The sequence below is a fragment of the Macaca nemestrina genome, chromosome 2 (assembly GCF_043159975.1).
Source record: "Macaca nemestrina isolate mMacNem1 chromosome 2, mMacNem.hap1, whole genome shotgun sequence".
Classification (NCBI taxonomy): domain Eukaryota; kingdom Metazoa; phylum Chordata; class Mammalia; order Primates; family Cercopithecidae; genus Macaca; species Macaca nemestrina.
This window is the reverse complement of record NC_092126.1, coordinates 93,555,360-93,580,050: the sequence shown is the minus strand read 5'-3', so window position 1 is coordinate 93,580,050 and position 24,691 is coordinate 93,555,360. Positions and strand designations below refer to the sequence as shown.

Sequence of the window (24,691 nt, the reverse complement as noted above, 5' to 3'; positions counted from 1 at the left end):
GAATCAGCCTTCCAGGACCCACTAACACCAGTGACAGCACAAGCTACTCTCGGGCCTAAGAATAGATACACTCAGCCCACCACTGCCATCAATGGGGCCCAAAGACAGGCTTACCTGGCATCCTAGACTGCAGCAAAACTTCAACAAAGGTCAACTAATAACCATACCTTAAGTCACTGAGGAAATCACAGATACCACTGCCGTTGTGTACTGCCTAAGAAATCATACAAAGACCACACTACCACAGGCACCCCATATCAAAGCATCAACTACATATGTACATCTTCAGGAGAAAATCCTCCCCTAGGAAAGCAATTTCAAAAAAATGAGCAGAAGCAACTGTTACATGAGATATGCATCTATCTATCAATGGAAGGACACAGGAACCATGAAAAAGCAAGGAAATGTGAACCACCATATGACAACTGTTCAGCAATAGATCCCACTCAAAAAGAAATCCTTGAAATGCCAGATGAAAAATTCAAAATATTAATAGAAACTCAATTAGATGCAAAAGAAATCTGAAAACCAACACAAAGAAATCAGAAATCAATTCAGGGTATGAGCAAAAAATTTACCAGGGAGGTATCTAAAAAAATAAAACAAAACAAAAAAACAAAGTAGAACTGAAAAACTGAAAGAACTACAGTACACACTGGACACTTCAATAATAGACTACACAAGCAAAAGAAAGAGTCAATAATAGATAAGACAAGCAACAGAAAGAATATCAGACCTTGAAGACAGGTCTTTTAAAATAATCCAGTCAGACAAATTTAAAAAAAAAAAGAATAAAAAAGAATGAACAAGGCCTTCAAGATATTTCGAACTAGTAAAGTGACTGAACTTACAAATTATCAGTTATGCCTGAGGGGTAAGAGAGAGAAAAAAAGCTTAGAAAGCCCATTTAAGGAAATAATTGATGAAAACATCTCAAGTCTAGTGAGAGAGTTAGACATCCAGATACAAGAGGCCCAGCAATCCCCAGGAAAATACATTTCAAAATAATACCTCATCGTGGTGTATTGTAATCAGAATGTCTAAAGTCAAAGTGAAACTGCAAGAGGGAAGTTAAAATTCGCAAGAGAAAAGCATCTAGTCACCTATAAAGGAAACCCCATCAGAGTAACAGCAGACTTCTCAGCAGAAATCTTACAGGACAGAAAAGAATGGGACAGAATTTTCAAAGCACTAAAAGGAAAACAAAAACAAAAACAAAAACAAAACAAAACAAAACAAAACAAAAACACATCTGTCAGCCCCCAATTTTATATCCAGCAAGAATAAGCTTCGTAAAGGAAGAAGAAATACCCTACCAAGCAAACACTAAGGGAATTCTTCACCACTAGACCAGTCCTCTAAGAAATGCTCAAAGGAGTTTTAAAATGGAAACAAAATGTCAGTATTCACCATCATGAAAACACACAAAAGTATAGGACTCAAAGGTCTTATAAAACAAACAAACAAAAGAGGGAGAGAAAGGAATCACTGGCAACATAATAGAATTCTGGTATTTGTCTTTCTGTGTCTGAGTTGTTTCTCATCATCACTAATCATTACAGAAATGTAAATTAAAGCCAACAATCAGAATGGCCATTAAAAGACAGAAAATAACAGATGTTGGTGTGGATATGGAGAAAAAGAAATGGTTATATACGGATGGTGGGAATGTAAATTAACACAACCTCTACGGAAAACAGAATGAAGATTTCTCAGGTAACTAAAAATAGAACTACCTTTGATCCAGCAGTCCCACTACCTGGTATCTACACAAAAGAACAGAAATCATTAAATCAAAAAGATACCTCCACTCTATGTTTATTGCAGCACTGTTTACAATAGCAAAGATGTGGATTCAACGGAAGTGTCCATTGATGGATGATTGGATCAAGAAAAGGTGGTATATATGCACAATGAAATACTATCCAAACAGAAAAATGAATGAAATCCTGTCTTTTGCGGCAACACAATGTAACTGGAGGCCATTATCTTAAGAGAAACAACTCAGACACAGAAAAACAAATACCATATGTTCTCACTTATATGTGGGAGCTAAATAATGCGCACACATGGAGGTAGAGTGTGGAGTGATAGACATGGAAGACTCAGAAGCATGGTGGGGGTATCAGAGGGACACGGATAATGAGAAATTACTTAATGTATATGATGTACAGTATTCCAATGATGGGTAGTACACTAGTCAACACTACACAATATATCCATGTAACAAAATATACTTGTACTCCATAATTTTTTACAAATAAAAATAATCGGAGAAAACTTTATATTTTTAATTGACTACATTCGAGTTTAAATACATACATCTCAGAACTGAATAAATTAAAATAAAATTATTAGTGATTTTGACTAAAATTTTTCTTGCATATATATACACACATATATGTATATATATGCATACTATCTATGTCAGCCTTTAGGACGTTCTTTGGAACTGTTTAGGTACAGCTCTACAGAACCTAGCCCAGTGACAGCATTACCCTAACCTGGTAGAAAGTCACCGAGTATGTCCACTCTTAGAGGAAATAATTTCGGTCTTTAGCAATTCATAGACTTCATCTTTTTCAGCCACATTTATTACAATGATCTTTTTTTTAAAAATTATTTTTAAAATTGTGGCAAAATATCTTTTACTCCTAAATTTTGAAATAAAGTGTTCCTGAACCTCCTTCAGGCCAGAAACATTCCTCTGGTTTAATATCTAGTATCAAACCTCTCTCCCTCTCTTCCCAGTAATATTTATATTTGATTAACTCTTTGGCAATTTTTGCTGGAAAATTTTATGTAAGTCTTGGTTAGTTACTACATTTCCATGATGGTTTTGAATTCTGTATCCTATGTGCCATATTTTGAAGGCCTGATAATTTGGGCTTCCACTGTAAATCAAGTGCAAGAAATAAATGCTTGGTGCTGTATGTAGGCCACAAGATAAACTGTTATTGTCAGAAGTTAACTATTTTCTGCCCCAAAGACAGCCATTAGGCATTTCTTCCCCTAGTAAATGCTTTTATTCAACCAGTTCTGTTCTGTACTTCATAGGCTGCTCAAGAAAAAGAAGAACTTCAAAGGGAAGGTGACTGTTTGGATGCTAAGATCAACAAAGCTGAAAAAGAAATCTACGCTCTAGAAAATACACTGCAAGTGCTGAACAGCTGTAACAACAATTACAAGCAATCTTTTAAAAAAGTGACTCCATCTAGTATGTAGGAGTTAAAATTTTTTATACATACATACAGTGACAAGTGCATAGTTAAAAGGAATACTGTGAGACATGAAGAACAAAAGTATACTATGTTTGATTGGGTCAGAAAAACGAATCCCTTTTCTTTGCTCCCCCCATGCCGTTTTTTTGCTATGTGGTTTTCTAGGGTGTTACTTCCATTATTAGTTCAGGTTCTGTATGGCATATCACCTCTCTAGGGTAATTAATTCAAAAACTGAAAAAAATGGCAGCATATTGCTCCTCTATGTTGACAAAACAAGAAATGGCTACTACATGCCCATAGTGTTTTTCTACAATTGGATATAAAAGATTTAACCTTTCTTAACAAAAATATTGGTGCAATTTACATAACACTTTAAAATTTGATTTCTACATAGCATGTTGAAATTTTAAACTAAAAATGTTCTACATTTCAGGTGATGAGTATGAGCTAAAAATTCAACTAGAAGAACAAAAAAGAGCTGTTGATGAAAAATACAGATACAAACAAAGACAAATCAGGGAACTTCAAGAAGACATCCAGGTAAATTCTACAGACATTTTAGTAATATGCCTTCAATAAAAGTCAACTATCATTACTGCTACTTCTATTCTCTTGCTCTTCCACCAAGAAGACAGTTATTTAGAATCTCTTTTAGGGAAGCAGATAGTAAGAGATAACAGTCTCTATTTAAAGGAGACAAAAACAAGTGCTCAAAGTCTGAGGTAAGTTAGTTAAAATCCCAGTGCTAAGCCCTGACAATTACTTGTTATTAGTTGGTAGATAATGGTTATTATGATCTACCCATTAACCCTTTAATGAATTTTAATTTCTTAAGGATCACATTAAGATTGCTCCTTAAAACAAAAAAGTTTGAAAGAAAAAATAATAATATAGTAGAAAGTAGTTACTAAAGCAAATCACTGAAAGATAAAAGAATGTGCCTTGTAAGCAGGCGCTAAACATTGACTTTACTAATAAAGCTGAAGAAGAGATACTGTGAATCTTTGCAAATTCCATGATTTCAGTTGTGATTGTTTTATTTTTTCCAAAATACTATAAAAATACTTTCCAGTTAAATTACATACAAAATTTAATCCACAAAACCATTATACAGTCATGCACTGCAATGGGAATGCGTTCTGATGAATGCATCCTTGGGTGATTTTGTCACTGTGTGAACTTCGTTAAAAGTGTACTTACACAAACATAGATGGTATAGCCTATTGTTGCTAGGCTGTAAGCTTGTAAAGTGTGTTACTGTACTGAGTACTACAGGCAACTGTAACACAATGGTACTTGTGTATCTAAACAAATCTAAACAGAGAAAAGGTACAATAAAAATATGGTATAATGGATTTAAAAAACAGTACACCTGTACAGGGCACTTACCATAAATGGAGCTTGCAGGACTGGGAGCTGCTCTGGGTGAGTCAGTGAGTGAGTGGTGAGAGAATGTGAAGACCTAATTGCTGTACACTACTGTAGACATGATAAACCATATACACTTAGGCTACAGTAAATTCATAAAATAATTTTAGTTCTCCAATAATAAACTGACCTTAGCTTACTAGAGCTTTTTAACTTTAAACATTTTTAATTTTGTAAAACTTTTTGACTCTTTTGTGGTAACACTTAGCTTAAGCACACATTGTTCAACTGCACAAAAACTTTCTTTATATCCTTATTCTCTAAGCATTTTTCTATTTTTTTTTTTTACTTTTTAACTTGTTTTGTTAAAAACTAAGACACATACACACACATAAACCTAAGCCTACCCGTGGTCAGGATCATCAATACTACTGTCTTCCACCTCCATATCTTGTCCCACTTGAAGGTCTTCAGGGTCAGTAACATGAATGGAGCTGTCATCTATGATAACAATGCCCTCTTCTGGAATACCTCCTGAAGGACCTGCCTGAGGCTGTTTTATAGTTAATTTTTTAAATAAATAGGAGTACACTGTAAAATAATGAAAGTATATTGTATAGTAAATACATAAATCAGTAATATGTTTTATTATCACTATCAAGTATTATGCACTGAACATAATTGTATGTGCTAGACTTTTATATGACTGGCAATGCAGGTTTGTTTACACCAGGCATCACCACAAACTCATGAGTAATGTATTGTGCCACAACATTACAACGTCGCTAGGTAACAGGAATTTTTCAGCTCCATTATAATCTTATGGGACCACCATCATACATGCAGTCCATCATTGACCGAGATGTCATTAAGAGATACATCACTGTACTTATTACTCACCAACAGAAATAATGTATATTATGTACAAAAATAAATGAATTAAAATTAAACAAATACTTGATAAATGACAAGTTATATAAAAGTCAATTTCTGATTCTAAAAAATACATGTTAATACTTTTTCTACAGAGCATGGAAAATACATTAAATGTTATAGAACATTTAGCAAATAATGTCAAAGAAAAGTTATCAGAGAAGCAGGCTTATTCATTTCAACTAAGTAAAGAAACGGAGGAGCAGAAGCCAAAATTAGAAAGAGTGACCAAGCAGGTATTGACATCTTTTAAAAACTGACCTTTCATATTTACATTTTTGAAGTCCCAAATCCTCCTTCATCTATTAAAAATATTAAATTCTGGAAAACAGGTTTATAGAATAATTGACTATTATTTACCAACAGTGTGCAAAACTCACAAAGGAAATCCGTCTTTTGAAAGACACAAAAGATGAAACACTGGAAGAACAAGACATCAGACTTCGTGAGGTCAAACAGTTTCACAAGGTTATTGATGAAATGTTAGTTGATATCATAGAAGAAAATGCTGAGATCCGTATTATCCTTCAAACATACTTTCAACAGGTAATACAGCACCTTCTATTAAATATATTTCTTAAACACTTCATGAAAATAAAAACTTTTATGACATTCATCATGAAGTGAAAGCTAATTAAAAATATTTCTCTTCTAAAAAACAGTAAGTAGTACTAATGATTGCTATTGAATATTCCTCCAGAGTGAGTTAGAACTACCTACGGCTAGTATTAAAGGCAGTCATCAGAGTTCTAGATCTCCTTCACATACTTCACTACTATCAGCAAGGTAAGTGGAAGGTTAAAAAATATCTGCTTAACTCTCACAGCTGTACACTAAGTGATCCCAGCCACTTCTACATTACCGCAGCTGTTGGACAGGCCCATGGACTCAAGGCCAGTGCTCTTTTCACCCTCAGACATCTCACTAGTCAGCATCAGATAGATTAGATGCAGAAACAGCCAACAGAACAAGAATTTCCTTCTGACTTCTGCTGGTGTCACTATTTCTAGTATAGCCCAAGTGCTCTGTGACTATCAGTTATTTCAGTAGGATAAAACAGAAATAAATTTGGGGGCTACATCTAGCATTTGGGGGTGAACCCCAAGTTGGGGGAAATTTTTAAAAAACATATAAGGGCAGCTTAGATGTAAAGACATATAAAACACGATTTTTGTGATTAAAACCACATTGTGGTATTTTACATAATCAGGATTTAACTTTATGAAGCTTTATTTTGCTAAAAAGGAAACTTTTTTTTTCTTCTGCAGTTGTTATCCACAGTTCTATCACCAGATGCTTAAAGCAACATTCTTGTGCTTTGCTGACAAAAGTTTATTAATAATGATCCTGATTTTAGAATTCACAATCTCCTGCATTCAGCAGCTACTTACTAAATTACTATTCCTTAGTCCAGGTAAAAATTTCATGAAGAGGCCCCTAAAAAACAGTGTTTCATTTAAGTAAAAAAACTGTTTCTATGTAATTGAACATCCCTGTACTTTCATAAAATACATATTTAAAACTTACTTCAGAATTATATAGCTAGTTGTTTTTCAAATGACCCCACCATTTTATTCATCAATATGCCTCTCACTCTTCTCTTCAGCTTAAATTACAAAAGGTATCATTTTATAATTTTTGCCAGCACCAAATCCTCTTGGCCCTCTTTCCTCTGTCTTGGAAACTTTCAATGCTTAATGATTCCAACTCTAAAAAACTGATTATAGTTCAAAGCATTTTTACCATGTAGGAACATACTTACTGAACTACTTTTCTACTGGTTTGAAACTCATGTATGTTCATCTTTCTTTTCCTCTTTAAACTTTTTATCTATTGATGGTCATTTAAAAACGTATTAACACTACTAATATGCACTTTTTTGATCTCTTTACTTATGGAATCATTATTTTGCCAATAATGATAGAATCTATACTGAAATACAAACTTTGCATTAAATTTATAATTCTGGTTTTTCTTCTAGATCATCTAGGAGTACAAGTACATCTACTTCTCAGTCTTCAATTAAAGTACTGGAGCTTAACTTCCCGGCCTCCTCTTCACTAATAGGCAGCCCTTCTAGGCCAACTAGTGCTAGAAGTAGCTCTAGTAATGGTAAGAGCAAAAAGAGCAGCAAATAAACATTTTAATCTCTTCTGAAAAAGTTGTAAACACAAAAACAAAAGTATACTTTAAAATACAAAACGACCCAACACATTTTATCTAGTGGAAAGTGTAAAAACTTAGTGGTAAATGTAAAACTTGTTTAAAAAAAAAAAGGAACGTTCTCATTTTCTCCATACTGAAGAAAAACATTAATAGCAGATTCTTGACAAGGCTACATATTATACAAGCATAGAAAAAATGCTGTATTTCACTGTAATTTTGATGTTCGTAGTGTTAGAAAATAGTTTGCTTCATTATTTCATGAAACTACACTCATTTCTAATGTAACAATCTTTCAAGAAGAAATGTCTAAAAATTTACTGTACTATTATGAGCTTATTACAATGTGAAAATCTCAATTACCCTACAAGACACCAAAATTAGGTTTTCTTTATTCAAAGTAACTATTTCTCAGACTTTTGGGGGAGGAAAATTGTTAAAGGCAGTTTCTTCTTTTGCTGTAATTTTTAACCAAAAAATAGCATCAACCCCCCAAAACCCCCCAAAAAAACCAACTGATAAGAGAAACGCTGTATATCAATTTTAAAATGCAGCCTAAATTTATAAAAATCACTTCTGACCTTGAAAGAAATCATACACATTAAAGATTTGCCAACCAAGTATAAAGAATATAATTTTGAAATTTTCTTAATAAACAATTTAATGAAAGCTAGATAGGACATGATTTGCAATAGAGTTTTCATTTAGTTTGAGGTAGACTGCCAAATATAGTAGTTTTTCCAGTTAATACTTTATTATAACATGTGCCCAACACTTTGTACTCTTGGAATGGTGTGGAATATTAGAAAACTGGATTTTAAATAAATGTATTAGAATTCATGAATGTAAATGTTGTCTCCTTCAAACCTGGGGAAAAAATACTCATTACAACTGTCATTATTTTAGAACTGTTGTTTGTATTTCTTTCTGAAAAGCAGTAGTGGTAGTGAATAGTTCTCCTGATTATTTTTTGTTTTGTTTTAGAAATAGGAAAAGGCATAGCAAAGTCCAAAGAATAAGGTGGGCAGAAAAAAACACTAGGTAATAAAATTTCTGGCTAAACTACTGCTCTAATGCATGAGATTTATAAGACCTAAAAACTGATTAAAGTCACTTTGCTCATCAAAGTTCTTATTCTCAGCCCTATGCTAGTTTGGGAATTACTTAAAACTTGAAATATTAAACACTGTTCTATGGAGGCAGAGGTTGTATCTTACTGCCTCTGTAACCTTGGATAGTTACTTCCCTGTTTTCCTCATTTGTACTATAGACACAGAAAGTTACCTACAAGTTTATTGAATTGGATATTTAAAAAAATGCACAGGGCTTGACACACAGAAATTGCACTAACAACCTCTACTTACCGAGTTGCCACCTGGAGCTTAGCACAGTATTTGTGGAATGGTTTGGTTCTTAGGCCAGCATACAAATCTACATTTAATCCTTAAATAACAGTTCTAACTTCAGTGTACTAATGATAAATGGTGCAACAGGGGATCAACCTATCTCCAAATCTGGACACTTATCCTCATATCCAAAAGTCACGCTTCATTTGCTTATGGAGACCAAGATAGGATCTTGAGAAAAATTACTGAAGATGTCGCTAGGGATTCTTTACAATGTAAATCCCCAGTAATTTTTGCTGTGATGAGCTTCCTTAGAAATTGGTTTGTCTACTCTGCTTAACATGGCAAAAACTGCAATTACTTTTGCACCTACCTAATAAATTCAGGTAGCGTACAGGATAAGGTACTATTCTCTTACACTGAATGGGGTGTAATAGCCATTCAGACTGATGCGAGATATCTCATTTGGTTTTAACTTGCATTTCTCTAATTAGTGATGCTGAGCATTATTTTATATGCTTCTTGGCCATTTTTATGTCTTCTTTTGAAAAATATCTATTCATGTTTTCTGCTCACTTTTGGATAGGGTTTTTTGGTTGTTGAATTCCTTGTAAATTCTGGATGAGTCCCCTGCCTGATGCATAGTTTGCATATTTTGTCCCATTCTGCAGGTTGTCTGTTCACTTGTGTTCTTTTGCTGTGCAAGAACTTCGTAGGTTACTTAAGTCCCATTTTGTTTTGGTTGTGTTTAAGAAACCAGTCTGGCTGTCACCCAAGCTGGAGTGCAGTGGCACAATCAGAGCTCACTGCAGCCTTGAACTCCTGGGCTCAAGTGATCCTCCCGCATAGCTGGGACTATAGGCATGCACCACCACACCCAACTTATTTGTAAATTTTTTGTAGAGATGGAGTCATGCTGCGTTGCCCAGGCCAGTCTCAAACTTCTAGCCTCCAGCAGTCCTCCTCCCTCAGCCTCAAGTGCTGGGATTACAGGCATGAGTCACTGTACTCAGCCCCTCTTGCTTGCACTTTTGAGGTCTGAATCATGAATGTGCCTATACCAATGTTGGTAGGTTGGCAGGGGGTGAGGGATGAGAAATTATGAAATGGGTTTACAATGTACATCATTTGGGTGATGGTTACACTAGAAACCTAGACTTCACCACTATACGATATATCCATGTAACAAAAATGTACTTGTATCCCTTAAATTTATATGAATTAAGGAAAAAAAAAGTTTTTAAATGTTGTGTTTAAAATTTTAGGCTGTACTAGGGATTCCAAAATGTCAAAGGCTATGCCAAGAGGTAGTTTTCACTCATTATAAACACCACAATGTAGGACACTATGTAAAGATGATACTGGAGCTATTAATACATAGAATTAAGGACTCATTTAAGACGAATTTCTTAAAGAATCTTCTTCTTGGTGCAAAGGCTAATGCTTTGAGTGACTAGCCGATTTCTACCACCATTATCTATTGCTCTTGAGCAGGGTTTCTTTTCACTGTTCCATTTGCAAAACAAATTTCAGATTTCTCACTAGGCTCTCATCACTGGAGTTTGGTAGACACAAATAATACACATTCCATACTTAAGGCCTAGACATTTTACTGTTGGCAAGAACTGCAAGACAGAACAAGGAATAAGTCTCTTCTTCCTCTATTATTCTCCCTCACTTAGACCTCTGCAGATACCCAGCTACCCATCCACTTATCTAGTGTCACTGTGACAGTATCTAAAGCTCATTATAATTTACAGCCTTGAGAATCTTAAACTGCAAAGACTCCAATGACATCATAAACCCAGTACTTATGATTCCTATCTCTATCTCCCGAAGAATATACTACCCTATTTTCACAATTTCAGGAGGATCTTTATAATCCAAGTCTCTTTGTTCGTCAGCTGTAGCTGCTGGAATTTATTCTGAGTAAAACCAGGCTCTAGTTTGTCTATTTATTTATTCAGACTCTGAGAAAGGGGTCATCAGAGAAGCATCAAGGCACAGGAGGCGGTAAGGAGAAATGCAGGTCAGATTTAAAAACATGCCTAATGCCCTCTGGACTGAACATCTGCAATACGAGGACAGTTTCCCAATTTTCTTTCACTACAAAAAAGCCAGATTTACAATGTGCTTGTCTGCTACTGCTATGTTTTTGCTAAAAGGATTCTTTTTCTTTTCTGATTTACCCTTGCGTGGAATACAGGCCTTAAGGGCCTTGCAAATATTTAAAGTTAAAAAGCGTTTTATGGCTATGCTAGCAATGAGGTAAAAAATAATAACGGAGAAATAAGCAAAATGGGCTTCTATTCAACTTTTATGATCTTATTCCTAAGGCACTTATGCTGGGGGGAAGCCAATGACTGTTCACAAACCACTTTTAATCAAATCAGGCTTTAGAGGAAAATTAAGACATAATCTACCATTTAAAAATTAAAAAAAAAATTGGGCAAAAAATGTAATATTTAAACTGATAAATATAAAAGTGTTCAAGAAACATTCGAACATATAATCTTTCAAAAGCTGACGATTTTTAATTTAACAGAAAAATCAATTTTTATAAAAATGATCCAAGTGTTCAAAGCACAAATTTTTCTCTCAAACAGCAGGATAAGATGGACCCAGGAATTCTCATATACCGTAATTGAATGAAGAAACAGTACTTTCAGAGAATTATCTTTAAGTGAAGAAATTCAAATTGTCAGAGTAATATACTGTACATAAACATATACATAAAAACTCTAAAAACCAGGCTGTGACAAGGGACCTACAACTGAAACAAAATTTGAGAAAAGCTTAAAAGCATTTGTTTCCTGTAATCTCTACAAATAATTTTAGGAGCAGAGATTTCTGCACTGAACTGTTATGACTAAAACACCCAAAAACTTAATGGCATTTTGTGTAATGGTGCTGATATCCTTGGTGTATTAATTTTTTGACTTATTTCCTTTTTCTTTTTCAAATTCAGCTATCTGATTAAATATATTCAGTAAATTCTGAGGTAAATTTTTTTTAACACTGCTTTCTGAGTGTTCTTTGCTACTTAGTGCATCTTCTTCTGGAACCTCTGTTTTGATATCCTCCCCATAATTGTCCTCTCTTTCATATTCTCCTTGATTTGTATTTAATCGGTATCTTTGCTCATGTCTACTGAAATCACGTGATCCAGAGTGAGTATATTTTTTGTATTTCTCAACTGACTTCCATGAGTAGTCTGAGCTTGCTGGCGAGGTAGAATGCCTCACAGAACCTGGTTCCCACCTTCTATAGTGCTCTTTTCTTCCCTCTATATCCTTTTCAAATCTCCTATAACCATAAATCTTGTCCTCTGAATTCCTACAGAAGGAATCTGAGGAATTTCTTCTACTGGAAAAATGTCTTTCTGATTTATATGGCTTTTCTGTTTTGCTACTACCTGCTTGGGTTCTATAGCTATTATAAAAATCTCCTGGATCTTCAGACCTACCTCCAAAATCATCCGGTATTTCAAGTGAAGATGAAGAGAGAGGGCATCTATCTTTCTCTTTTATCTGTGTCTTTTCATACTGTAACCTATCCTGCTTCCCCAGTAGTTTCTCCACTTCTTGTTTATGGTTAAGAAAAGACGCTGAAGTATTAGCTGGAACTGGGTAGCACTCATCTTTCCTATTCTGATCTATCTGACTTGAGGATGCCCTAGATGAATGCCTTCTGGAACTGCGAGACGACTCTGAACGGTTCCTCTTATGTTTCTTATGCCTTTTGTGACCAGAAGAGGAAGAGGATGATGATGAAGACACTGATTCATCAGCAGAAGAAACACTTGAAGAGGAAGAAGTTGATTTTCTTCTTTTCTTCTTTAGCCTAAAAAAAACAGTTAACCTGTCATATATGTACAAAAATGTTTCTAAATGATTCATAAAGATGTGGGCCCGATTTGTTTCCTTTCAAGATTTTATAAAAGCTGTGGTTCAGATAAATGATACAATAATCTCGGCTATTACAAGATCTGATTTTACTATTAAGCACTTTTGGGGGAAAAATGCTTGCAGACAGGTATCATTGTAAGCAAATCCATCATTTCTGAAAGACAGACTTTTTCAACACTACCTTAAAAACTTAAGACTACTGAACACATAAAGGAGAACTCAAGTTTTTTATTTGGCTACCTCTAGTTCATGGTTTCTTCACCTGATTACTGGTATATTCAGCCAAATAATTCTTTGTTGGGGGTGGGGGTGGGAGCTGACTTGTGCATTACAGAAAGTTTAATAGCATCCCTGACCATTATACACTAGATGCAGTAGCACCCTCAGTTATGGCAATCAAAAACGTCTCCAGATCTTGTCAAATGTCCCCGGGGGAATAAATTCCCCCCCCTAGTTCAGAACCACTGCTCTAGTTCTAAAATATTTCTTCCTAAAATATAATTAAAGTAACTTATTCTATATTTTAATTCTAAGATACATTTTTTTGGTAGAATTCTAGCCTCAAATTCCACTTCATCTCTTTAATAGGAAAATACATGGAACACATATTTGCTAAAGATTCTTAACAGTCATTGATTATCACTTGAAATACTTCTATATTTTTATTTACTTTACCTCCAGTATGGCACTTTGGGTTCAATTCAGTAGTTGCCTTAAGTTTAAAAATACTGAATATTATAGTTTACCTCTTCTCTTCTTTTAAGAGCTTACGCAACTTTTCTGCACTTGTTTCTATTTTCTTTGTTTTCTGCTTTTCTTCCTTTTCAGCTTGTTTTTCTCTTAATTCCAAAGATTTCTTTTAGAACCCAGATATCGAAAAAAACCACACGTTAAAAATAGCAGCATATATAAAACCCAGTATTCAAAAGACCACCCCCAGCCAGAAACCCAATTTAGTAAAACCAAATCACCATAGAGCCAGCATTAAACAGTATTTTTTTAACATAAAAAAATTAGTCATACAGATGTTTGGCATTAGTCATTGAAATGGCCAGGACAGCATTGAGGACCATATTGCAGTTGGTATCCCATAAAAAAAGGGGAAGCCATTGCAGTGGTACCCATGACCCAGAGTGCAAGAAAGGTTAAAAAAAAAAAAAAGTACATAAAAATTATTTTTAAAAATTGAAAAATTTAAACAGGACACATTTTACAAATAAAATTCAAATAAAGACATTCCATTAAGGTGAATTGAAGGAGGAATCACCATGTTCAAATACAAACCATTTAAAAAAATAGCACAGCCCAGTTGGATGCATGATTACATAGGAAATCATTTTCCAGTTTGTGGATGGGGATGAGCAGCACCAGATGTCACAGACACAGCAGCAATGGTCCAATTCAGAAGAAAATGCATGAGAAAACATCATCATCAGTATTACAGGAAAAGACAATTTAAAATATGTCTCATAAAGGTTTTTATAATTAACTCAATTATAGTAGCAACAATGGTAATTTAAAAACCACCAGGTAAGCTCACTACAAAGACATTTCTCAAAACAACATACCAAATTTAGGTAATAGTTTTCTCATAGCTATTTTTACTTTCAATTACGGACAAATACAGAGGCACTACGAAGCAATGTCAAACCCAATTAGGAAGAACCGTACCTAAAAAGAAACTTTTCATAATGCCTTACTTAAGTAATCTAGAAGTTTCCCTTAGAAGAAAATTAAGTTTGGGCATTATTTCAAATATCACTAAATATTTCTAAGAGGAAATAAGGAATCACCTGCATATATTTATGAAGTTTCTGCAAAGCATCCTCTGCATCTTTAAAAGTCTCATCCAAAGCCAAAGCTTTCTTATAGTAACTTTCAGCATTTAAAAACTTGTCTTCTTCTTCTAACCTAAATTTAAAAGAAAGATTTAGCTTTTTTGTAAAAACAACAAAACTATCCAAATATGCATACAGGTCAGAGGCTTATAAGAGAGAGCTTACTAGGGAAAAGCCACATTTAGTAAATTATTTTCCAAAATAAAATACCAAAATAATATGCTTTTTACTGTAATTTATTTCAAAGACCACATAAACAGAAATCCATTACTAGTAACTAATATCCAATATTGGCACATTTTGGCAGTAATACATGAAAACCCATGATAAATAGGTGTCCACAAATTTAGTATAATCTTGAACTGTAGCACGTAATTATAGCAGCAGGCTCCTTTTCCCTAGCAGTTTATGAAAAATTATCTATAGAAAATTTTGGAAATCTTTGGAAATACCAACATACACATATATCACAACGAGCCTGTAAATAGCATAATCATTAAATGAAGCTCACAAGTGTAGGTTGTGAAACACCAGAATGAGAAAGTTTAGACACAGAGCAGTCAAAGGACGTTGCAAAGTGCTTTTGGTTCTTAGAAGGAAAAAGAAATTACTGTAAAACAAATACAAGGGGATCACTTTTGTGTCAGTAGACTGGATATGGGAAACAAAGGACAAGTCAAAGATGAGCAATATCTCTGGCTTAAGTAACTGCAAGGTATTGCTATTCACTCAGCTAAAAGACACCAATACAAGGCTATAAGACAACCACATACAAATAGGTACTAGTTATCTACCTAGTAAGAATGTAAAAAGTTGCTCCAATCATTAAATAGAAGTTCCTATGAATTATCAACGAATATTGCAAAATTTAACTAACTTGGAATTTGTGATCACAAACAGGAATGACTATACAAATAGTACAGCCATTAAACCAAAAAATCTGAGTATATTATCCAGGGAAGGAGTATTTGCCTAATCTCTTGTACTTTTCTATTTATTTATTGAAACCAATAGTGTTCTAAATTAAGTGCTTAAGAAACTATTTCCTTATGTTAAGTTCAAAATTTTTTTAGTAGTTGTTTGAACATAAGACCTCTACTATTAAACAAAATCTGACACTTACTGTCCTCCTCTCTCTACAAGTGTCTGGCAGAGGTATTTTCTTGCATTTCTGTGAGTTGGACAGTTTTCTAATGCAAGCTCAAAATCTTCTATTGCTTTGTTCAAACTTCCTTTTGTCGCATATCTAGAGACATGAAACAAAATTAGAGGGCTGTATCTCACAAGCTCTTCATAAATCTTGTTTGCATTTACCTGGTAAACATTCCTTAAAATCCAAGTATGATTCACTTACAGTGCTCCACGAGCTACCAAAGCTTCCACGTTTTGTTTGTCTATTTCCAAAGCTTTATTGTATTCATTCATAGCATCCACATGGCGTCCAACTTTAAAATAATCAACTCCAATCTTCACACTAAGACAGACATTTGTAAAGCATCACAAACACTTCAAACACTATCTAAATAAAATGTTAGCGTGACTAAGTTTTAAAAGCAAATGTCATCAAACTTGGCAAATACTTATTTTTCAGAATACTCACAATATACCTAAGAAGCATTCTTCTGCCTTTGGACATTTTCACAATAAATATTGGTGAAACCCAGATATCAATATACTAATTCCTTTTGAGAAAACAGAAATGCTGAATAAAACTTATCTGTTAAGTGTAAAACCTGTTAAGTGTAAAATGTAAGACTACTTACATCTATAAAAGAAAAGCTCATGTCAAAAAGGCATCACTTTAATTCATCTCAAATTTGTCTTATTGATGACATAAGCATGCTTTTAGACTAGATATAATGCAACTGTTGAAAGATAGTCTTCATACCATTTTAAAGCCCAAGACGCAGATTGTTTTTTTCTCAATGCAGAAGCAAAATCATCTTCAGAGAAATTTTTGCTATTAAAGAAAATAAAAATTAAAACGTTAAACCACAAATATTTTTTAAGTAACTATACTTAATTCTGCTTGACAGGCACTCAACACTGAAAGTATGAATCCCAAGCAAGAAATTTGCATTCTATTTACATACCAAAATCTTTGAACTTTCGAAATGATTATTATTGTTAAACAGTATTTTTCTTGGCTGGGTGCAGTGGCTCATGCCTGTAATCCCAGCACTCTGGGAGGCCGAGGCGGGCAGATCATGAGGTCAGGAGATTGAGACCATCCTGGCTAACACGGTGAAACCCTGTCTCTACTAAAAATTAAAAAAAAAATTAGCCAGGCATGGTGGCGGGCACCTGTAGTCCCAGCTACTCAGGAGGCTGAGGCAGGAGAATGGCGTGAACCCGGGAGGCAGAGCTTGCAGTGAGCCAAGATTGCACCACTGCACTCCAGCTTGGGTGACAGAGCGAGACTCTGTCTCACAAAACAAAAAAAACCAGTATTTTTCTTTAGCATACACACAAAATTCTTATAAAAAGTTTCTGCATCCTTCTCTGCTTGTTTACATGGTATACATCTTAATCACTGATAAGACAGTCCAGTCCAGAAGATGGGATCACCTGGTTCATTCAACCTTTGGCATATGCCTGCTACTAGGTGGCTTAGGACGGTCAAATATGTCCTTCAGCTATGCAGCTTCTGAGCTTACCACCACTCCCCTCACCACCTAAGAGAATAATACTGATTTACTATACCTTTGTAGGCCTCTCATTAAAGATGGTGGATTAGATTCATCTATTCCTAGTTTTTCTAGAAGGAATTCAACTACTCCTGGATTAACAAATCCTAAGGAACTCTGCATGATATTTTCATAGGACTCCAAAGAATTGCTATTTAGTTCAACACTTCTCCTTAAAAAAAGAAAATACAAACACAAAAATTGTAAAATGACTAATCTGACACTCCATTTCAGACAAATAGTAAAGAATAAAGAAACAGTATCATTTGAGGTTTAAATACTAATACCATTTTTTGCATAAGATGGTGTGGCAATATTATGATATGGTTACCTTTTCCCAAGTCTGAAGCAGTTTAACTGTTATAAAAATAACATGAACACATTTTGCAATAAGAGAAATTAAAATTCCCCTTTGTTGTCAAAAGTTTCACAAAATTTGGTATTCCTCAATGCAAGAGACTTTCGTAATGAACTGTTGTTGAAATAATATAAATTACCTGTAGTACAAAGGAAGCTCTTCAGAGCTAATTACACCTAATTTAATACCAGATAGGTGTGGTGGAAGAGAAGAGCTATACAGAGATACTGCCAGCTTTTCATGGTATCTGTCAATATCCTTGATTCCAGCTTAAGAAAAAAAAAGAGAACTAAGCTGATTAGTAAGAAAACGTAAACTAACATAAAAAATATAAACTTTCCCAAACACTACCCACTTAGACTGTATTTTTTAAAATTAATAAAAACAAAAATTCAACAATCATTATTTTTTTATTAGTATGATGAAACTAATCACCTCGGATGATGTCACCAGTTTGGTAATATGATAAAGGATCCCCATGGTTACTGTGAGACGGCACATCTCTTAAGGGACAAAGAGCCTGTAATGAGAAGTATTTTAAAACACTAGACATTTCAAGCTTTGGTAAGAACAGTGTCTTCTTTTATCTTCGCTATTTGGTATGAAACAGCTAGTAGATGAACAACCTAAAGTAAAAATTTAATTTTTTTTTTTTTTTGAGACGGAGTCTCGCTCTGTCGCCCAGGCTGGAGTGCAGTGGCCGGATCTCAGCTCACTGCAAGCTCCGCCTCCCAGGTTCACGCCATTCTCCGGCCTCAGCCTCCCCAGTAGCTGGGACTACAGGCGCCCGCCACCTCGCCCGGCTAGTTTTTTGTATTTCTTAATAGAGACGGGGTTTCACCATGTTAGCCAGGATGGTTTCGATCTCCTGACCTCATGATCCGCCCGTCTCGGCCTCCCAAAGTGCTGGGATTACAGGCTTGAGCCACCGCGCCCGGCCGTAAAAATTTAAATAACGATTTAGTTAAAAGTAATTTTTGTGTCCAAACACAGTAAAATATGTTTGCTGGTTCGGTTAAAAAACTAAAATCTCATGAAACTTTCCATTAGTTTAGGAACCAAATATGATGGCTTATAACAGTATACTACACGCATCAAAAGCAAACTAAAATTTGTCTAAAAGGTATAAGGATTCCAGTGAAAATGAAATGTGAATTCTCCAAAGTTTTTGTCTGTTATCCAGTCTGTAATACCTTCTGCTTTTCTTCCTTTTTATCCGCCTGGATAGATGGCAAATACCCAATCTTTTATCATGACACATTAGTTCAAATTCAGGACTATCCATCTTGGGCAAAGTATTATTGTAAACATACAAATGACAAAAATTTCTAAATTATCCACATGAAAATATACAATGCCAAATATTAATTAAGAATACATATGTTCAACTACAAGAAATAAGTCTGAATACCAATCAACCTCACTATGTCCACTGATACCTCTTTGAGCACTTAAAAAAGGACACTGTGCCTGCCAACCAGAGTTTAAATCTAAAAAATCCCCAAAACCAGAATTGGAGGGACAAACTGGGTAACTTTCACTAATTTTTGTTAACGATTTTTCTCCAATTAACATTTAATTTCCAAAAGTATCTTGGCAGGTATACTTGAGCACAACTGCATGCAAAGATATAATTCTTGCATTGAGGTGAATTAACAAAAACAGAAGCAATCCAAATAACAAAAATAACTTACTGTGATTTCTAAGTGGGCTATATCTCTCATGATACCACTTCCTAAACAGATCAACACCATGAAAAAACCGAATTCCCGAACAGAACTAATTCTTCCAATCACTATATCACCACGCTCAATATCTCGGAAAAACAGCTCTCTTCGATCCATACTAGGTATCTCCATGAATTGCTCTAAAGGTGGCATGACTGCATAATGATCTAAAAAAAAAAAAAATTAACAAAATCACTAACGATAGTTTTGAGTTCCGTTTCACCTGAAGTACTGTTAAACAGAACGGCAATCTTAAAGGTTTTAAGGCTAAACTCACCTTCACTATCTTCATTAATTTCAGAAGTTGCAGGTGCATCTGATTTCCAGGAAAGTGCAAAAAGCAGATCTGCTTTTTTGGAGATGAATTTCTGTATCTCGATGTTGTCAACTCTCTTCTCTTTTCTTAAAAAGAAAAAAAAAATACGAAAATTGGTTTATCTGCAAAGCCTTTTTACAAACTCTAACCTTCTGCTTACGGCTTTCATCGGCCATTCCTCTCCATCCCAAGTTCCAGATCATACAATCTCAGAGAAAAAGTTTTAACTAGGCATTCCCTCATTAACCAACCTGGAGGTGGAGAACGGGGAAACTTAAAAAATGACGCCTCCAACCCAGATACGAAAGCTCAAGGGATTTTAGCTAAGGAATCTGCGCCTCTAGCAAGCAGTGCCATAGAAAAAGTTCACCCCGCAAACCGCATTGCACACCTCAAGAGCGCCCTCCCTCCACCCAGCCCAAGGCACCAGCGCGCGATCCTCCTGTGCTCATGGCCGCGCCTCCACTTCCTCTAGACGCAGACTCGGGGCTGCGGTAGTGGCTTCCAGAGCTGCGTCCCCTCTCCCGTGACGCAGTGGCACCAACGTTGCATTACCTGCCCTGCAACGGTTGCTGGGGCGGCGGACCCCGGGTTGGCTCGGCGGCCGACCCCAGGAGGCTCCGGAAGTGTGGATTATCCTGCTGTTCGCTCCGGAGTAGAGAGAGCAAAGAAGACCCATGGCAATTTAGCGACTGCCGCAGAAGGTCCCGGTCCATGGCTAGAGACTGCAGGGCCGGGAGGCTGACAGGCTGATGGTTCCCGGTTCCGTGTCCGCTACTTGAGCCGGGTGGTACGGGAAGCAGAAGAAACCGTCTAGAGGCTGCCGGAAGTACACAGAGAGCACAACCAGTTACACCCGGAAGTGTTCTGTGGCCCCCCCCCCACGGCGGCGGCGCGGAGCTCAGCCTCGGTCTCGCGAAACCGAGCGAGACTACGGAAGGCCGAAGGATTGGGCTCAGCATTGCTTGGGCTAAAGTCTGAATAGGGCTTCCAGGAAGTGATGTATGTGAGAAGTTTGATTTTTCAAATGTACGTGGAGTCGCTATTGCGTCGAAATAGCTCGAGCGCTAACCTAGGGTAAACAATAATTCCTTTTCGTATTCATCAAGGTGCTTCTAAGTGCCAATGCCAGGGTAAGAACCCCAAACGAGTCGCACAAGCTTCTTCCCTCGAAGTACTCTGCGTAAATCAATACCTATGTCTCTGACGTAACCGCATTCAGCCGGCTGCTCCGGGAACGTTTCCAGGTCTTTTAACGTGCAGAAGGAAGGAAGGACACGGACATTTGTTAAGCACCTGGAGTGGTATTCTCCATCCATACCCCATGTACTGTTAGTGATTGTGAGTTCTAAAACCAGGATGGCTTTAATGTCTCGATATGTGCATATGCCATTCAAGTGTTACAGTAACTGTAATGTATACATTCATTTCTTATTTAGTTTATCTCAATGGTTGCTCAAAATTTAGTGTCTGTAGGACCTACTGTATAGTGATGTGTACGCAAAAGTCAATATACTGTACTTATGGACAATTGAAGTGATTTTCAAAGGGAATTTCAACTTAGGTCCTCCATCCCCTTACTTATTGACTTGAGAACCCAACCACTACGATAGCTATTGTACTTTTTCATTTTAGAAGACGAGGAAACATGCTCAGAGAGTCTCAGTAAATTGCTCAATGTCACACAGATAGTAAGAGGCTAGAGTTAGGGTTCCAAATGAAGTATTAATTGATCTTCTCAGGCAGAGTTGCTGGATTGAGTACTTTATCATATAGAAGGCCTCAACCCTAATTTTGAGATCATGTAGCTTCATTTTATTCCAGTAAAAAATTTGTACCATTTAAATATGTGCAGTGCAAATAGTTCAGTATAGTCCTCTTGAGCAGAAACAAACGGTGGCAGTTAGTCTCCTCGCTTCCCACCATGTGTCTTTGAGGAAATCAACTTGCCCTTCACTGTGTTACCACTTTTGTATAGGAAATCTAGTCCAGAACATAATCGATAGTGACACACTGTTTTGTGGAAAACCTAGGCAAATAGGTAAACAGTTTATTGAAATTTGAGAAAATGCAACAAACAAGAATGCAACTGTAAAAGATAAATTTGGGCTGGGCGCGGTGGCTCACACCTGTAATCCCAGCACTTTGGGAGGCCGAGGGCAGATCACTTGAGGTCAGGAGTTCAGAGACCAACCTGGCCACCCTGGCGAAACCCCATCTCTACTAAAAATACAACAATTAGCCGGGTGTGCTGGCTCATGCTTGTAGTCCCAGCTACTCGGGAGGCGGAGGCACGAGAATCGCTTGAACCCGGCGGTCAGAGGTTGTAATGAACAGAGATCGTACCACTGCAGTCCAGCCTGGGTGCCGGAGGGAGACTCCATCTCAAAATAAATAAATAAATAAATAAATTTCAAGCTTCTATAGGCATATCAACTTTAATAAATGGTACAGACTGGTTTTAAGCCATAACTCTAGAGAATGGTTGTTTTTAGGAAAGAGTGCTGTCACTGAAAAGGAAAGCTGACCACTAAAAATGATTATAGACAGCTTGGTAAATACGTGATTTGTGTTAGAGTCAATCTGTGATCGAGGACCTCATTTTTTGGAGGGACTAAGAAACCAGTGTCTGAGAACCAGATGCCAAACAGTGTTACTTAGCCTGGGAATGTCACCTTCTGAGGCCATTCTTTAGTAGCACATGGTTTTATCACTATGGGATCTGTCTATACTTCTTCCTAATTCCAACACTAGGATAACCCTCCCCCACCTCATATCTTTAGCACCTAAAATGGCCATGAACATAGAAAGCAGCTCCTTTTAGGGGGTACGCAGCATTTATCTGGAGTGATATTTTTCGTATAGTAGTGACAGAAGAAACGAACTTTAAGCAAATGTACTCAAAACTCAGGGTGGGATTTTCTGTCTTTGGTTAGTTCCTTATGTGAAAGTAGCCCCATTAGTTGGGTGCCAAAGGCAGTCTTATTCTTTACTTCCGGAATATCACTCCCATCGCAGAGGATAAAGCCTTTTACAGTTACAGGTGTATTTGAATTTTCTTTTGAGACAGACACCCCTTTGACTTAGAAGGGGACAGAGCACTGGATCTTTGACATAGGACTGGAGGGGGTGAGGAAAGGAAATGGGACTGGCTTTGCTTCTCATTTTAGAAAAACCAGTCCCACATATGGGCCTTCTCAAGTGGGTGAGGAAGAAAATACTGTTTTTCTTTTTTACTTCTTGCTTTACCTTAAAAAATATCTTTTTCGAGAAATGTTTCTAGATTAAGCAATATGAATAACTAAATGAATATGTTGAGGAGAGGGACAGGGGAAAGTGTGGGATGGGGTTGGGGGAAGAAGACAGGACATTTAAAGCAGTCAGATCTTTGATGTCTGGTTCCTTTGCCTATTTTTATTGTAAGTGTTAAATTCCATTTCTAAATAAACACATAGGTACATTCTTTAATAAACACTCTAGACCCAGAGATATAAAGGTGAAGAAAACAATTCTGGTTCTTGAGTGGTTCACAGTCCAACACAGGATTAGACATAAGAAGAAACACATAATGGCACAGTGGTAAGTGCTATTGTGGACGCCTACTAGGGTGTCTGCATAGATCCCTCTTTTCTGTGAAATGAGGTAGTGGGAGTTGCTGGGGGTAAGAGGAGAGAGGGGGAGGCAACTATGTGCAGTCCAGGCACAGAGGGCAATATAATTAAAGAAGTAGAGGTGTGAAGAAGCAAGATGCATTCTGGAGACAGCAAGTGTGAAATGGAGGTAGGTAGGGATATTTTAATTATAGACATTTGGTTATGTAAGTGTGTCATTTCAGGTAGGCTATAGATTGGTGGGAAGAAACCCCTGGTGCCTCTCTGTGCGTACAACACACACACATACACCCCCACACACAGAGTAAATTCCTGATTTCTTTAGCAAAGAACACAGAAACTTAGGGGAAGCAAGGTAGCCACATAAAGAAGTGGGAGAAGCAGCATATCTCATTTTAGCTTTTCTTGGATCTTCCAAGTTTCCACAAATAACTTGTGCAGCTAGTGACATCATCTGCAAAAGATAAAGTCTTTTTTTTTTTTTTTTTTTTTTTTTACATCTCAGAAACTTTTATAACCAATTGTTAAGGGTATACAAATAATCCATGACTTTATGAGAAATATTTGTAGATAGATTGTTTCTGGTTCTTGATCCTGATGCCAACAGTTTCAACAAGGCCTCACCTTTAGCTGTGGTTAAGGTTGGAGTGTGTGTCTGTCGGGGATGGTGGGTACCAAATAAGGTCCTAGAAGTCTATTACGATACTTCTAACTTTAATTTTTCAGTATCTTTTAAAGGCTGTCTTCTTTTTAGAAAAAAATGGACTTTATTTTTTAGAGCAATTTTGGGTTAAAAGCAAAAGTGAGGAGAAAGTAAAAAGTTTCCCATGTATCCCCTGCCCCCACACATGCATAGCCTCCCTCATTATCAACATCCCCCACCTGAGTGGTACATTTGTTAAACTGATGAACCTACACTGACACCTCTTTATCATCCAAAGTCCATAGTTTATCTTAGGTTTCATTCTTGATGTCATACATTCTGTAGATTTGGGCAAATGTGTAATGACATATATACTATTATGATGTATTATAAAGTGGTTTCGCCACCCTAAAAATCCCCTGTGCTCTGTTTTTCTTTTTCTTCTTGGAACCCCTGACAACCACTGATTTTTTTTTACTGTGTCCGTATTTTTGCCTTTTCCAGAATGTTATATGTTTGAGATCATATAGTATATAGCCTTTTCAGACTGGTTTCTTGGTAATATGCAT

The 24,691-nt window shown here is 36.2% G+C and overlaps 2 protein-coding genes and 1 long non-coding RNA gene across 10 annotated transcripts in view; 2 read left to right on the top strand and 1 right to left on the bottom strand.

The window, feature by feature from the left end:
* Positions 1 to 9,754, top strand: part of LOC105480077 (coiled-coil domain 39 molecular ruler complex subunit) — a 66,249-nt gene extending 56,495 nt beyond the window's left edge. The window contains exons 15-20 of the mRNA XM_011738515.2: positions 3,058 to 3,217; positions 3,658 to 3,764; positions 5,621 to 5,761; positions 5,892 to 6,071; positions 6,226 to 6,311; positions 7,507 to 9,754. Of these exons, the coding sequence (XP_011736817.2) occupies positions 3,058 to 3,217; positions 3,658 to 3,764; positions 5,621 to 5,761; positions 5,892 to 6,071; positions 6,226 to 6,311; positions 7,507 to 7,663 (831 nt within the window). The 3' untranslated portion in view covers positions 7,664 to 9,754. The remainder of the gene's footprint in view (positions 1 to 3,057; positions 3,218 to 3,657; positions 3,765 to 5,620; positions 5,762 to 5,891; positions 6,072 to 6,225; positions 6,312 to 7,506) is intronic.
* On the bottom strand, positions 4,950 to 20,789 carry LOC105480078 (tetratricopeptide repeat domain 14). 4 transcript variants are annotated; one of them, XM_011738519.2, is made up of 13 exons: positions 20,424 to 20,789; positions 19,830 to 19,954; positions 19,520 to 19,719; positions 18,261 to 18,345; positions 17,965 to 18,094; positions 17,484 to 17,639; positions 16,669 to 16,740; positions 16,135 to 16,254; positions 15,904 to 16,026; positions 14,736 to 14,853; positions 13,689 to 13,798; positions 12,501 to 12,877; positions 4,950 to 5,183 (listed from the first exon to the last, which is right to left on the bottom strand). In XM_011738519.2, exons 1-13 carry the CDS (start codon positions 20,582 to 20,584, stop codon positions 4,996 to 4,998), a joined length of 1,965 nt encoding a protein of 654 aa, XP_011736821.2. In that variant the 5' UTR covers positions 20,585 to 20,789; the 3' UTR covers positions 4,950 to 4,995. The 4 variants fall into 4 exon arrangements, 3 of the variants coding, with proteins under 3 accessions (XP_011736821.2, XP_011736820.2, XP_024648083.2); XM_011738518.2 differs by lacking the exon at positions 4,950 to 5,183 and having other exon boundaries at positions 11,544 to 12,877; positions 20,424 to 20,759; XR_011619919.1 differs by lacking the exon at positions 4,950 to 5,183 and having other exon boundaries at positions 12,781 to 13,798; positions 14,227 to 14,853; positions 20,424 to 20,759.
* Positions 20,789 to 24,691, top strand: part of LOC105480079 (uncharacterized) — a 363,272-nt gene continuing 359,369 nt past the window's right edge. For 4 of the 5 annotated variants that reach the window (XR_011619923.1, XR_011619920.1, XR_986271.3 and 1 more), the window contains exon 1: positions 20,789 to 21,209. This is a non-coding gene — a long non-coding RNA (uncharacterized lncRNA). The remainder of the gene's footprint in view (positions 21,210 to 24,691) is intronic. The other variant, XR_011619922.1, reaches the window with a different exon arrangement.

What these genes read in the sequence shown, in the direction of transcription:
- LOC105480078 (XM_011738518.2), bottom strand. Translation starts at nt 20,584, where the DNA reads ATGGACCGGGACCTTCTGCGGCAGTCGCTAAATTGCCATGGGTCTTCT. An exon ending in CAGCAACCGTTGCAGGGCAG is followed by an intron (nt 19,955 to 20,423) that starts GTAATGCAACGT and finishes TTTCTTTTTAAG; the next exon opens with AAAAGAGAAGAGAGTTGACA. An exon ending in AACTGGTGACATCATCCGAG is followed by an intron (nt 18,095 to 18,260) that starts GTGATTAGTTTC and finishes TTTTTTCTTAAG; the next exon opens with CTGGAATCAAGGATATTGAC.